At 47.4% G+C, this 13,931-nt stretch overlaps 1 protein-coding gene across 1 annotated transcript in view; it reads right to left on the minus strand.

The window, feature by feature from the left end:
- crhr1 (corticotropin releasing hormone receptor 1) overlaps nt 1–13,931 on the minus strand; it is a 68,422-nt gene that overhangs the window by 18,719 nt on the left and 35,772 nt on the right. The window contains exons 9-11 of the mRNA XM_030407724.1: nt 13,126–13,198; nt 12,936–13,021; nt 12,577–12,715 (exon numbers count right to left, since the gene is read on the minus strand). Of these exons, the coding sequence (XP_030263584.1) occupies nt 12,577–12,715; nt 12,936–13,021; nt 13,126–13,198 (298 nt within the window). The remainder of the gene's footprint in view (nt 1–12,576; nt 12,716–12,935; nt 13,022–13,125; nt 13,199–13,931) is intronic.

The following is a 13,931-nucleotide window of genomic DNA, read 5'->3' on the forward strand; positions in this document are numbered from 1 at the left end:
TGTCTCACATGACATCCTCCTGGACAGGCTGGCCTTCATTGGAATCACTGACATCCCTCTGGCTTGGCTTATATCCTATCTCACTGGTCGCACACAATTTGTCCAACTCAAGAACCTAAGATCTTCCTCCTCTCCAGTCTCCAACGGTGTTCCCAAGGGCTCTGTCCTTGGCCCCCTCCTGTTTCACTATCTACCGTCTGCCCCTTGGACACATCCTCAGGAAATTCCATATTCAATTCCACTGCTATGCTGACGATACACAGCTTTATATCTCCACCAAGCCTTCTTCCACTCTACCACCCACAGCTCTATCCAACTGTCTACTGGAGATTAAATCATGGTTCTCACTCAACTTCCTTAAACTGAACAGTGACAAAACCGAGGTCCTCCTCATTGGCACCAGATCCACCTGGCAAAGTACAACCCCTTCTCCATGTCCATCGACAATTTCATTGTCTCACCATCACCCCAGGTAAGGAGCCTGGGTGTCATCCTGGATGGCACCTTAACCTTTGAAGCCTACATCAATAATGTTACCCGGTCTGCATACTTCCATCTACGCAACATCAACGGCCTCCGTCCCTTATCACACCAGCCTGCACTGCTATTCTCGTATCTCCCTATCAAATCCCGCTTCAATTTCAAGACTCTACTCCTCACTTTCAAGATCCTTCATAACCTGGCACCATCATATCTCGCTGAACTGATCCATGCTCACACACCCTCCCGCACCCTCCGATCCTCTTCTACCATCCAGCTCTTTACTCCATCTGCCAACCTAACCACCATGGGGTCAAGAGCTTTCAGCCGATCTGCCCCCAGCCTCTGGAACTCTCTCCCACTAGACATTCGCACTTCTGACACTGTCTCCACTTTTAAATCTCGCCTGAAAACACACCTATTCTGCATGGCTTACTCTGTATCAGCCTAATCATATAACCACACTCCTGCCTTTTCTCCATTCCACTCCATGGCACTCTTCTCACGCTGGAAGCTCAGCCCTGCCTAACCCGGCCCGGTTGACTTCTTGTATGGTGAGGACTGCAGAGTCTGAACCCTGCACGCACTCTTCCCATTTTCTATTCCACTCTATTGCAGTATTCTCACCCCATGAAGCTCAGCCCTGCCTAACCCGGCCCGGTTGACTTCCTGTTTGGTGAGGACTGCAGAGTCTGAATTCTGTGCCGAGACGGCACCATGTAATTGCACCCTCTTACTTCTATTATTTGCACTAAATTGTCCTGTACTTGTGCTGTCTTTTGTTGTACTTTGTTGTTATGTGCGGTGTCCTTGAGTGCTTTTAAAGGCGCCTTCAAATAAAATGCATTATTATTATTATTATTATTATTAACCAGTCAACCGGTCAGCTAAACAGTCATAATAATAATAATACATTTTATTTCATAGGCGCCTTTCTGTCACTCAACAGAAAACAGTAAAAATGGACAGAAAATTCATTTAACTAAGAAAGGCGATCTTAAACAGGTGTGTTTTGAGTTTGGACTTGAAATCAGATAGTGTAGTGATGTTCCTTATTTCGGGTGGCAGAGAGTTCCAGAGCCGGGGAGCAGAGCGGCTGAAAGCTCTGCTCCCCATGGTGGTGAGACGGGCAGGGGGGACAGTCAGCAGAATGGAGGAGGATGAACGGAGGGTGCGAGAGGGAGTGGCGATATGGAGAAGATTGGAAAGATATGGGGGGGCAAGATTGTGAATGGTCTTGAATGTTAGCAGAAGGATTTTGAAGTCAATGCGGGACTTGACCGGGAGCCAGTGGAGCTGCTGTAGGACGGGAGTGATGTGGTGGATGGAGGGGGTTCTGGTGATGACACGGGCAGCTGAATTCTGGACCAGTTGAAGTTTGTGCAGGGATTTGTGGGTGAGACCGGAGAGGAGGGAGTTGCAGTAATCCAGACGGGAAGTGATGAGACTATGGACGAGGATAGCAGTGGTATGGGGAGTAAGGGAGGGGCGGAGGCGGTTGATGTTGCGTAGGTGGAAGTAAGCAGACCGGGTGATGTTATTGATGTGAGATTGGAAGGAGAGTGTACTGTCGAGGATGACACCCAGACTCTTAAACCTGTGGGGAGGGGGAAACGGAGCAGTTATCAATGATGAGGGGGAAGTCATGTCTCCTCCACATCGCTCGTGCATCTTTCCTGGATGCCACAGTGTGCAGGGTAACGGCGCTGTTAGCTTATTTAAGTTTCCTAAGGAGGACAACGTAAGGAAACGGTGGATCGATTTTATCAAGAGGAGCTACTGTGGAGAGTTTAAAATCACCACCATCACCCGTCTCTGCAGTGTCCACTTTACCCCCGACAGTTACAGCAACCGTCACCAGGTAAAGTCTGGACATCTGAAGAGTCCGTTGACGCTGGTCAGTGGGGCCGAACCGACCCTCTCCGTCCCCGGCTTGCATCCTCCCGTCCCGCCGACAGCGCATGCTCTCATCTCCGCCACCGGCATTATGTGCCCGCCGTGACCGTCCCGCCGACAACAGGTCTCTCATCCGGCATTACGTGCCCGCCAGAGAGTGTAAGTAGAGTTTAGATTCTCTGTCCGAGCCCGACCCTGACCCGACCGGGCCGATATTTCCCGTCAATATCCTCGGGCCGGGTCGTGCCGGCCCTTGATCAAGCATTTGTGTGTTTGTGTTTTTTTTTAAAAACTCAAAATAATGACTGTATTTCCAGCTACAAAAGGAGCATCTCTCTCCTCCCTCCATGTTGTTTGTGCCGCTGTGTGGTTTTACACGTGAGTGAGTGTCCTCATGCTGAAAACGTGACTTCTCGCGCACGTGACGTCACTCCCGAGACGCAAGAAGGAAGCAAAAATATATATTTTTACTAAGAAAATGACAAAAATAATAGTAACGCACATTGATTTAAATAAGTAACTTTAATCTCATTAGTGGTTTGGAAATATTACCGCGTTAGATTATTCCTCACTGAAAAAAGTGGTCAGATTAGAGTAACACGGTACCGGCATCACTGCACGGGCTCGGCTCGGTTGGGTCGGGCTTGATTTTTTTTGGGCCAGATCTAAGCTCTAAGTGTAAGTGTGTGCTTATGTATGTTATAAATATTGTACATTTGGGCAAATAAATGCATTTTGCTGAAGGTGCAAATCCTGAAAGTGATTTTACATCGTGGATGCTGTCATGCCCATGTAATGTTAGCAAATGTTATTGCATTTAATCATGACATGATTTGGCCTCATTCCCTGAGCAGAGTCCATCTGAGAGCACAGTGATAATCTACAGGTAATATTTTATGTGCACCAATATAGCTATGACAAGGAGTTATATGTAGACTGGGGTTTTACGTTTGTGTGTAATGTAAAACATGGACTGTGAGGAACGAGGCTGAGCACTATCAGCGTCTGACTCAGAGTCAGTTTCTGGCTCTGATGGCTTAAACAGGTCGGGCTGGGTCCTCTGATGATGCTGCTAGCTTCCATTGTTACTGTAGGTTACGTCCTTGTACAGAACATGGAGGAGGCTCCCCTCCCGCGCGTGGTTCTAGTGCCTCTAACTGACACGCCCCCAGTAGAGAGAAGTGCTTGTTTTTCCATGATTTTGAGACCTAATTTTATATACTTGGCATTTTTTTTAATCTTTCAAATTTGGCTCAGTGGTCAATGACACATTTCTGTGGTGTGACAAACTCATAACACAAATTTATTTCTGCTTTACACGGACTTTAAGATACATGCAAACGTTTCCATCATACATTACTACACGCCACACTGTCATTCATTCTTCCCATGTTTTATTGACTGTTCTCTTTGTTTGTGTTTAGTGGGTGGTCCTTGTTTTATTTAATTTGGTTTGATGAATGGGATGCCATCACTTAAAGAAGGGATGGATGTAAGGCAGTTGCCTATTTTGGTCAACAGATGGCGCTGTTATATTATTTATGCCCTCAGGTGTTACGCGATTGTCACTGTTTGTCCTTTGCCAGACATGGTGTTTTCAGTTATTTGCTCCACAGGGCCGCCATTTTGATTCAGTGTTTGTTTATGGTTTGTAAGGTTAGCACTATAGATAGTTCTCCACATCATAGTAAAATATCTTGATCATAAACAGTGAACAGGCTGTTCTATTTAAACAATGTGTTTATCTGATGAAGTGCTAGGATTTGTAACCTGGTTTTATACGATAATGTCGGCCGTGATTTTGGCTAGATTTTAGTTGTATGTGTGCTAGCTCTGCTGATACTGTCTGCTATTTACCTAGCCGTTGGTTTTCTCTTATGCTCTGTGTTTTGAGCTGAAACCTTGTTTTAAGGGGTTTAGCAGCTGTGAAGATACAGTGCTTTATTTTGAATACTGTACAATTACTTGACTGATTCAGTGTTTGTTTATGGTTTGTAAGGTGGAGCCGCCAGCATCGACACTCAATAAACGGCGCGGTCTCAGCCATAATCTTGACCATCCGTGTGTCTGACGAACGAATAACAACATCAACACAACGCAGAGTCTCCTGGTGTAGAGAGGTGCAATCTCACATGGGCTGGGTTACATATACATATGTATATACATTGTATATAAATAATGTTTTACACTGTAAGCAGTGTGTTGTTGGATAAAAATGAATATGGGATGTGAAATTGTCCAGTTAGTGCAAAAAACAGAGAAATGGGTTCTTTTATGACATCGCGCACATGTGAGGTCCACTGGAACAGTACTGGTTGTAGAGTCTGACAGCAGCAGGAAGGACCTGCGGTACCTCTCCTTCACACACTTGGACCTGCGGTACCCTCTCCATCACACACTTGGACCTGCGGTACCTCTCCATCACACACTTGGACCTGCGGTACCTCTCCATCACACACCTGGACCTGCGGTACCTCTCCTTCACACACTTGGACCTGCGGTACCTCTCCATCACACACTTGGACCTGCGGTACCTCTCCATCACACACTTGGACCTGCGGTACCTCTCCATCACACACCTGGACCTGCGGGTACCTCTCCATCACACCCTTGGACCCTGCGGTACCTCTCCTCACACACTGGACTCTGCAGGTACCTCTCCATCACACACTTGGACCTGCGGTACCTCTCCATACACACTTGGACCTTCCGGTACCTATCCATACACACTTGGACGCGGATACCTCTTCCACACACCACTTGGACCTGTGGTTACCTCTCCTTCACACCTGGACCTGTGGTACACTCTCCTTCACACTTGGAACCGACGGGTACCCTCTCCTTCCACACACTTGGACCTGCCTTACCTCTCCATCACACACTTGGACCTGCGGGTACCTCTCCATTCACACACTGGACCTGGCCGGGTAACCTCTCATCACACACCTGACCTGCGTACCTCTCCTTCACCACACTTGGAACCTGCGGTACCTCTCCATCACACACTTGGACCTGCGGTACCTCTCCATCACACACTTGGAACCTGCGGTACCTCTCCATCACACACTTGGACCTGCGGTACCTCTCCTTCACACACTTGGACCTGCGGTACCTCTCCTTTACACACTTGGACCTGCGGTACCTCTCCTTTACACACTTGGACCTGCGGTACCTCTCCTTTACACACTTGGACCTGCGGTACCTCTCCTTCACACACCTGGACCTGCGGTACCTCTCCTTCACACACTTGGACCTGCGGTACCTCTCCTTTACACACTGGACCTGCGGTACCTCTCCTTTACACACTTGGACCTGCGGTACCTCTCCTTCACACACCTGGACCTGCGGTACCTCTCCGTTACACACTTGGACCTGTGGTACCTCTCCTTCACACACTTGGACCTGCGGTACCTCTCCTTTACACACTTGGACCTGCGGTACCTCTCCTTTACACACTTGGACCTGCGGTACCTCTACTTCACACACTTGGACCTGCGGTACCTCTCCTTTACACACTTGGACCTGCGGTACCTCTCCTTTACACACTTGGACCTGCGGTACCTCTCCTTTACACACTTGGACCTGTGGTACCTCTCCTTTACACACTTGGACCTGCGGTACCTCTCCTTCACACACCTGGACCTGCGGTACCTCTCCTTCACACACTTGGACCTGCGGTACCTCTCCTTTACACACTTGGACCTGCGGTACCTCTCCTTTACACACTTGGACCTGTGGTACCTCTCCGTTACACACTTGGACCTGTGGTACCTCTCCTTCACACACTTGGACCTGCGGTACCTCTCCTTCACACACCTGGACCTGCAGTACCTCTCCTTTACACACTTGGACCTGCGGTACCTCTCCGTTACACACTTGGACCTGTGGTACCTCTCCTTCACACACTTGGACCTGCGGTACCTCTCCGTTACACACTTGGACCTGTGGTACCTCTCCTTCACACACTTGGACCTGTGGTACCTCTCCGTTACACACTTGGACCTGTGATACCTCTCCTTCACACACTTGGACCTGCGGTACCTCTCCTTCACACACCTGGACCTGCGGTACCTCTCCGTTACACACTTGGACCTGTGGTACCTCTCCTTCACACACTTGGACCTGCGGTACCTCTCCTTTACACACTTGGACCTGCGGTACCTCTCCTTTACACACTTGGACCTGTGGTACCTCTCCTTCACACACTTGGACCTGCGGTACCTCTCCTTCACACACCTGGACCTGCAGTACCTCTCCTTCACCAGCAGGTGGGACTCCTAACAGTGATGACAGCTTGTCCATCATCCTGCTCTCTCCAACCACCTGTACCGGGTCCAGAGGATCCCAGGATGGACCGGGCCTTCTTGATACGTTTATCCAGTCTCCTCCTGTCTGCTGTTGAGATGCTGCTGCTCCAGCAGACTACTCCATAGAAAATGGTTGATGCCACCACAGAGAAAACATAAGAATTAATCTTTGATTCAAGGTCACTAGGTGACCACAGCCCTGCGTTGATTAACCAGGAGGAAATTGAACAAGTGTGTACATTTAAATACTTGAAACTGTGCTTCGATCCTCAGCTCAGATGGACAGATCAGGTAGAGCATGTATGCTCAAAAATAAGTCAGCGTCTGCATTTTTTACGTAGACTAAGGCTACATGGTGTTAATAAGGAAATTATGTGGAAGTGAGGGACCGCTGGCAAGCTGCTGCCGCCCCTCCTCCGCTGTCTTCGCTGTTTTTGTGATATTTTGCTTTTCTTTTGCTCATGTTGTGTATGAACTCTGGACTTTCAAGCCATCTGTTAGATTTGGCTTGCTCGATCTAACACTCTGTCACACTGAAACACCAGTTAAACAGTCTACCTGTCTGCTGCTACTGCCTCGCCACTGGTTAGCCTCTGGGCTAGCTCACCGGTACAAGATTCACCTGCACGGGATTCCTGGCACTCCTCTCCGCACTCTGTGGCTGGATAACCTGCTCTGACGTGCCCCACGAAGCACGCCTGAGCCGACTGGTCTGCTGCCACCCTGCCAGCTCTCCTGGACGCTTACCTGCACCCACGGATTGCTGTCAACGCGGCGGACGCTGCATCCCCGACACACCAATGCCCTGAGGGTGTTTGCTTGCTGGTCGGCTAGCCTGCTGCTAATCCCAGCGTCGCTCAGCTGTTTCCCTATCTCCAGTGAAGCTACAACCTACATGCTTCATTCCTCTGCCTCCACCGCGCTGGTTGCGTGGTTTCATCACCTGGATCAACTACCGCTGGACTACGTCGCTGACCATCTTACATCATGTGGATTTTTAACTTGTTGCTCTGGATTGCGCTGTGTCTGACTCTGATGAGTGCAACTCTGCCGCTCCGTTACTCGGTAACGGAGGTGTTACATCTCCGGACTTCTCCAGGACCCCTCCACCACAGCTTGCACACCACCACTACATTCTCAAATGACCAAAATACATCCACAAAGGCTCAGGACATAACTTTCAGTACAGTCAACACATCAGCAACACAAACATCCAGTCTTTTTGGTCCACTGAGCCCCGCCCCCCTCCCCGCTCTGCCCGTCCTGTCAGTCCTGTCAGTCACAATGTACTGTCCCCCCTGCTCAAAGCAACCACATACACACCACTCTCCTGTCTGAAACTCTGTCTGCTGAACATCAGATCCCTCAGTAACAAGGCTCTGCTGATCGCTGACTTTATTGCTGACTGTAAGCTGGACATTTTATGCCTCACTGAGACTTGGCAACAGCCAAATGTCTTTTCCCAGCTAAATGAGGCTGCTCCACCAATATTTTCTTTTATTAGTAAACCCCGTGCTACAGGGAGGGGGGGCGGTCTCGCTCTCCTTCACCGTGATAACATCAAAGTCACTGCTGTCACTGTCCCCCATCACTCCTCTTTTGAATGTTTAGCTGCAAAACTCACAGGCCCCAAACCCACCATCATTGTTATCATCTACAGGCCACCAAAACCCTCTGCTGTTTTCCTCAATGAATTCTCATCACTACTAACATCTGTATGTGCCATGTCCTCCACTGTTATCCTCCTCGGCGATTTCATTATCCACATTGACATACTGTCCAGTATCTTTGCCAACGACTTCACATCACTCCTGGACTGTCTCAGTATCACACAACATGTCAACCTCCCAACCTATAACAAAGGCCATATACTGGACTTAATCTGCTGCACCGACATCACTCCCACCAACCTTGATGTCACGGATTTCCCCATTTCTGACCACAAAGCTGTACTTTTTGACATTCACACCCAACTACACAAAGTCAAAGAACAACGGACAATCTCCTTCAGAAACATCAAACATATCAACACCACAAATCTCTCCACCCTGATCAGCTCCTACCCCAGCCCTCCCCCAGCATCTTCCCCTGCTGACCTGGAGAATCATTATAATAACTGTCTCTCCTCTGCCCTCAAGACCCTGGCTCCTCTGAAAACCCGCTCAGTCTCATTTACTCACACTGCTCCCTGGTTTACCCCTGACCTACGCCAGCTCAAAGACAGATGCACTGTACACATCCAAATGTACTCTGACCACCTGCATCACTACAAGAACGCCCTTATTACTGCAAAATCTTCTTACTATTCCAACCTCATCCACACTGGTACAGGTAACAACAGAGTCCTCTTTGCAACGGTCAGCCACCTAATTCAGACTCCGAAAACCCTCCCACCAGACATATCCACCGATCAGTGCACTGCCTTCCTGGACTTCTTCAGCTCTAAAATCAATACCATTCACCAACAGCTGGCCTCATCCTTCACCTCCTCAAACGATCCAGCCTGGATGATCACCACTGGCCAACCTCTCATCAGCTCCCTCTCCGACTTTGCCCCAGTATCTAAACACACCATCACTGAACTCATCCACAAAGCCAAAGCCACCACCTGTCAGCTTGATCCTCATCCCACCTCCCTCGTCAAAGCCTGTCTGCCATCCATTTCTCCCATGATCACCAACATAATTAACTCCTCCCTCACCACTACCACTGTACCCCCCACTCTCAAACTGGCTGCTATCACACCCATCCTGAAAAAAACCTGGTGCTGACCCAAATGACCTTAACCTTTACCAGCCCATCTCCAACCTCCCCTACATCTCCAAAACACTTGAAAGGGTGGTTGCCGCACAACTACAGTCCCACCTTGACTCAAACAACCTCCATGAACCTTTCCAATCCGGCTTCCGTCCAAAACACAGCACTGAAACAGCCCTGGTTACAATCCCTAATGACCTCCAACGTGCAGCTGACTCTGGACTTCTTACCATTCTCATCCTCCTCGACCTCAGCACAGCATTTGACACTATCGTCTGGCTGGTATTGGGATCACTGGTGCTGCACTCTGCTGTTCATCCAGAACTCAGCCACCCGGATCATCACCCACACCAAATCGTCTGACCACATCACCCCTATTCTCATCCAACTTCACTGGCTCCCTGTACAATACCGCATCCACTACAAAAACCTCCTCCTCACATACAAAGCTCTCCACCATCTAGCCCCCACCTACCTCTGCAACCTCCTCCATGAATACAGCCCCTCTCGCACCCTCCGCTCAACCTCTGCTGGACTGCTAACCATCCCCACACCACGCCTCAGTGCCATGGCACACAGACTATGGAACTCTCTCCCCCCACACATTAGACAGTCAGACTCCATCACAACCTTCAAATCCAAACTCAAAACCCACCTGTTCAAACTGGCATACTCACTCTGACTGGTCACTGTGCACTACACTTGTCTTTTCTATTTTATTATGTCAATGTTTGGTTTTGATAATCTATGATGGTGTTATTTTATGCTTGTCTTTTCTTTTTATGTCAATGTTTGGTTTTAATATTCTGTGATGTTGTTATCTTATGCTTTTATCCTATGTAAGGTGACTTTGGGTGACTTGAAAGGCGCCATCAAACAAATGAAATGTATTCTTCTTCTTCTTCTTCTTCTTATTATTATTATGTTGTTGTTCTATAGGGCTTCAATTGAATCACTTATAAGGTACGGAATCACAACTTGGTTTGGTAACCTGCCTGTAAAACAAAAAGCACAACTGCAGAATCTGATTGGACGGGCGGGAAAAATAATCGGTATGCCACCCCCATCCTCCTTCCAGGAAATCTTTGAGGAGATGGTGAAGAGGCAAGGTCGCAAAATCACTGGTGATCCAAATCATGTTCTTTTCAGCGAATGAGTTGTTGCCATCAGCAAAAAGGTATAGGGTACCAAGCTGCAAGTTAAATAGATATAAACTGTCCTTCATACCTACCTCTATTAAATTATTAAATAGTGCAAGATAGTGTGTGTGTGTGTGTGTGTGTGTGTGTGTGAATGCGTGTATGTGAGTGAGAGCTTCATAAAGGGACTGTGCAATAAAACTATGGTATAGGAAAGGGCAAATAGAACAATAGGAGTGCAATAAAAATGATCAGTGCAATAGAATTAATGATGTTATATAGGTATATGTGCAATAAGAAGAGCGTGTGCAAAAAGTGCAATGAAGAGTGTGAGTGTTCTGTGCTGATATATATTTTATGCTTTATGTAAACAGGCTTCCTCTTGTTTTTTTGTTTTTTTGTGTGTTCTGTGTTTTGTCATGTGCTATATGTGAACATGTGATGTTCTCTTGTGTCCAAAACACATTTCTCCTAAGGAAGACAATAAAAGCAACTAACTAACTAACTAAGAGTCATAGAAAGAGGTCAGGAGGTCCCCCTGCAGTACAAAGGACCTGAGCTTCCTCAGCAGGTGGACTCTGCTCTGACCTTTCTTGTATGTAGCTGCAGTGTGATCAGTCCAGTCCAGTTTATTGTTCAGGTGAACTCCCAGGTACTGTAAGATGTCTCTATCTCACTGTGCGTTCCCTGGATGTTCACCTGTGTGCAGGGTCGTCTGTGCCTGCAGAAATCCACCACCAGCTCTTTGGTCTTCCCAGCGTTGAGCCGGAGGTGGTTCTGCTGGCACCAGTCCACAAAGGTCTTAATAAGTTCTCTGTAGGCTCTGTGGCAGGTTGGTGAGGTAGTCAGCTATCCAGGATGTGAGGTGTTGGTCCATCCCCATGAGCTCCAGCTTGTCTCCCAAGAGTCTGCAGGCTATATGGTGTTGAAAGCAATGGAGAAATGAGAACATGCCCAGGCTTCTCCAGGTGAGACAGTGATCTGTCCAGGAGGAAGATGATGTCGTTGTCCATTCCAATGCCAGGTTGATAGGCAAACTGGAGTGGGTCCATAAAAGGACCCACAAACAGCTGATCCCTACTGTAAACAATGGGGCTTTGTACAGGCTCCCTGAACAAGGAGGAAAACTGTGACCAGGGACAAAGACTGCAAATTAGCTGAAGCTAGACGTCTTATATGCATCACATTTTCCCATTTTCTGTGGCAATGTTGTATGTATCGTCCCTGTTAAATAAACATTAAAAAAAAAAGAAAAAAAAAAGCAGGATTAAGACCAGAGCGAAAAATCAAGTCTGGTCTCCATACTGCCAAGAGAGAGAGTTCCAAAGAGAAGTAAAAAATACAAGGTACAAATACAATAGAAAAGAGGGAAAAAAAGCTCAAAGGTGAGCGAGAGCTGCTGTAACACGCTGCCACTCATGCCATCTTATCCAGATGCCTGTTACCAGTAACAGTGTTTCCAGGCTGCTAACTGACTGCTAACATTGTGGTCTCTGTGGCGGTGCTCCCTGCGGCCTTGGACAGAGATCTCTCTCAGTGTGGCTGGCCCCCAAAGCTTCTTCCTCTCCTCAGGTCTCGGTGCCTGGACATGTCTCTTTAGTGGCAGCTAGTGTATGTGTGGGTGTGAGTGTGTGGGTGTGAGTGTGTGGGTCTGTGTGTGTGTGTGTGTGTGTGTATGTGCGTATGTGTGGGAGTGTGTATATGAGTGTGTATGTAGTTGTGTATCTCTCTGTGCATATCTGTGAGGGTGGGAGGGTTGGGTTCTTTTGATTTTCTTTTCTTGATTTTCTTTAATCTCTGTTGATGTTTTTAATCTCTGTGAGGCACTTTGTGCTACTTTCTGTATAAAAAGTGCCATACAAATAAGATTCACTGAATAGGCTGCTGACTGTGCTCACAGGCTGCTAAATATGCTAACAGGCTTCTAATATTGCTAACAGTGGAAATAATGAACCTTAATGGTGTCTGTTTTTGGAGGTGAACAGAGTCAGACGCACCTGGAAGGACTCCAGGATGGAGTTGAAGTAGATGAAGACAATCTGAGCGACTTCGTCTTCCCCTCCAGGATTCACAAAAAACAGCATGTAGGTAATTCCTAACAGAGGCAGCAGCACCAGAGTCGCCTTCACCGCCTTCCTGCAGGAACAACATCATAAGAGACGACTCTCAATATGAGACTGACAGAGAAGACACAGCTGCATCACAACACAGAGGTGTGTCATGACGCTGTATCCTGTAAGGTCTTTGACAATGTCTCAGACAGGTTTTAGTTCAGATCTGTCTCTCCAACAGTTTGAAGTAAAGTCTCTCTGTGTCCCAAGTCACTGGTGACTCACCTGTTTAAAAGTACTCGTACCTGTACTGGATGGTCTCTGAGGTGGTTGACGCCCTCAGCTTGGTCATCAGGATTCGAACGATATTGAATAGGAAGACAAAATTAATCTGAAGAGAAGAAGAGACAAACTCAAAGCAGTGTGTTTAAAGTCAGTTTGATTTAGTTAGATTTAAACTTGGCTGTATTTAAGGTGGACTGAGCAGGTTCTCACCAGCAGGACCAGGATCATGGGCCCTTGGTAGATGTAGTCCGTGTAAACTCCGGCTCTCTTTCCAAACCAGCACCTGTCAATCAAAACACAACCACAAATCAGATTTCTCCTCCTCTCTGATTGGCTGTTAGGCTGACAATTCAACCTCTATTCAGAGCTTCCTGCAAGTAACCATAGCAATAGGTAGAGACAACAGGCGCGTTCAAGTTGAACTCCTGCTGACTGACTGCATCAGCGAGATCTGCATGGCGACAGCAGGGGCGGGGCTACAAACGCTGCTATGAAGTCGGACACTCTCTCTTCCCGTAGACGTGACGAGACCTGGCTGAGCTTGCGGTGTTTGCCTTCCTCGTCTGGGAAGAAGTTGAGGAAATTGAAATTCCATTAATTTTTGAGGAAAATCAACAACGACTGCGATCAGTTTTCTTACCTGATGCTATGGGAACTCTGCTGGCCTTTTTCTCATATTAATCTCCTTCAGAAATTATTCAATCTGAGATGGTCAAAATAGTAGTCAACCAAAACATGTAGGATGAGGGAATCAAGACCCGTGTCAAGCCTGTCTTTTTGCAGAGGATGTATTCATCTGATTAGTTTTATATATATATATGGACAGTTCATATTTAGAGACAACAGAATGTGACAGCTTTGTCACAATAACAACTTCAAATTTGGATATTTTGTAATTGCTTCACTTCAAACGGTCACACAGTGGCTCATTAATGGTCCAACTGGTTTATCAAGAGTAGATGAAGCCTAAATGTTGTCTTACTGTAAATGATCATGTTCCGTTTTCCTTGTAATGT

Source organism: Sparus aurata, chromosome 23 (genome assembly GCF_900880675.1).
Source record: "Sparus aurata chromosome 23, fSpaAur1.1, whole genome shotgun sequence".
NCBI lineage: Eukaryota > Metazoa > Chordata > Actinopteri > Spariformes > Sparidae > Sparus > Sparus aurata.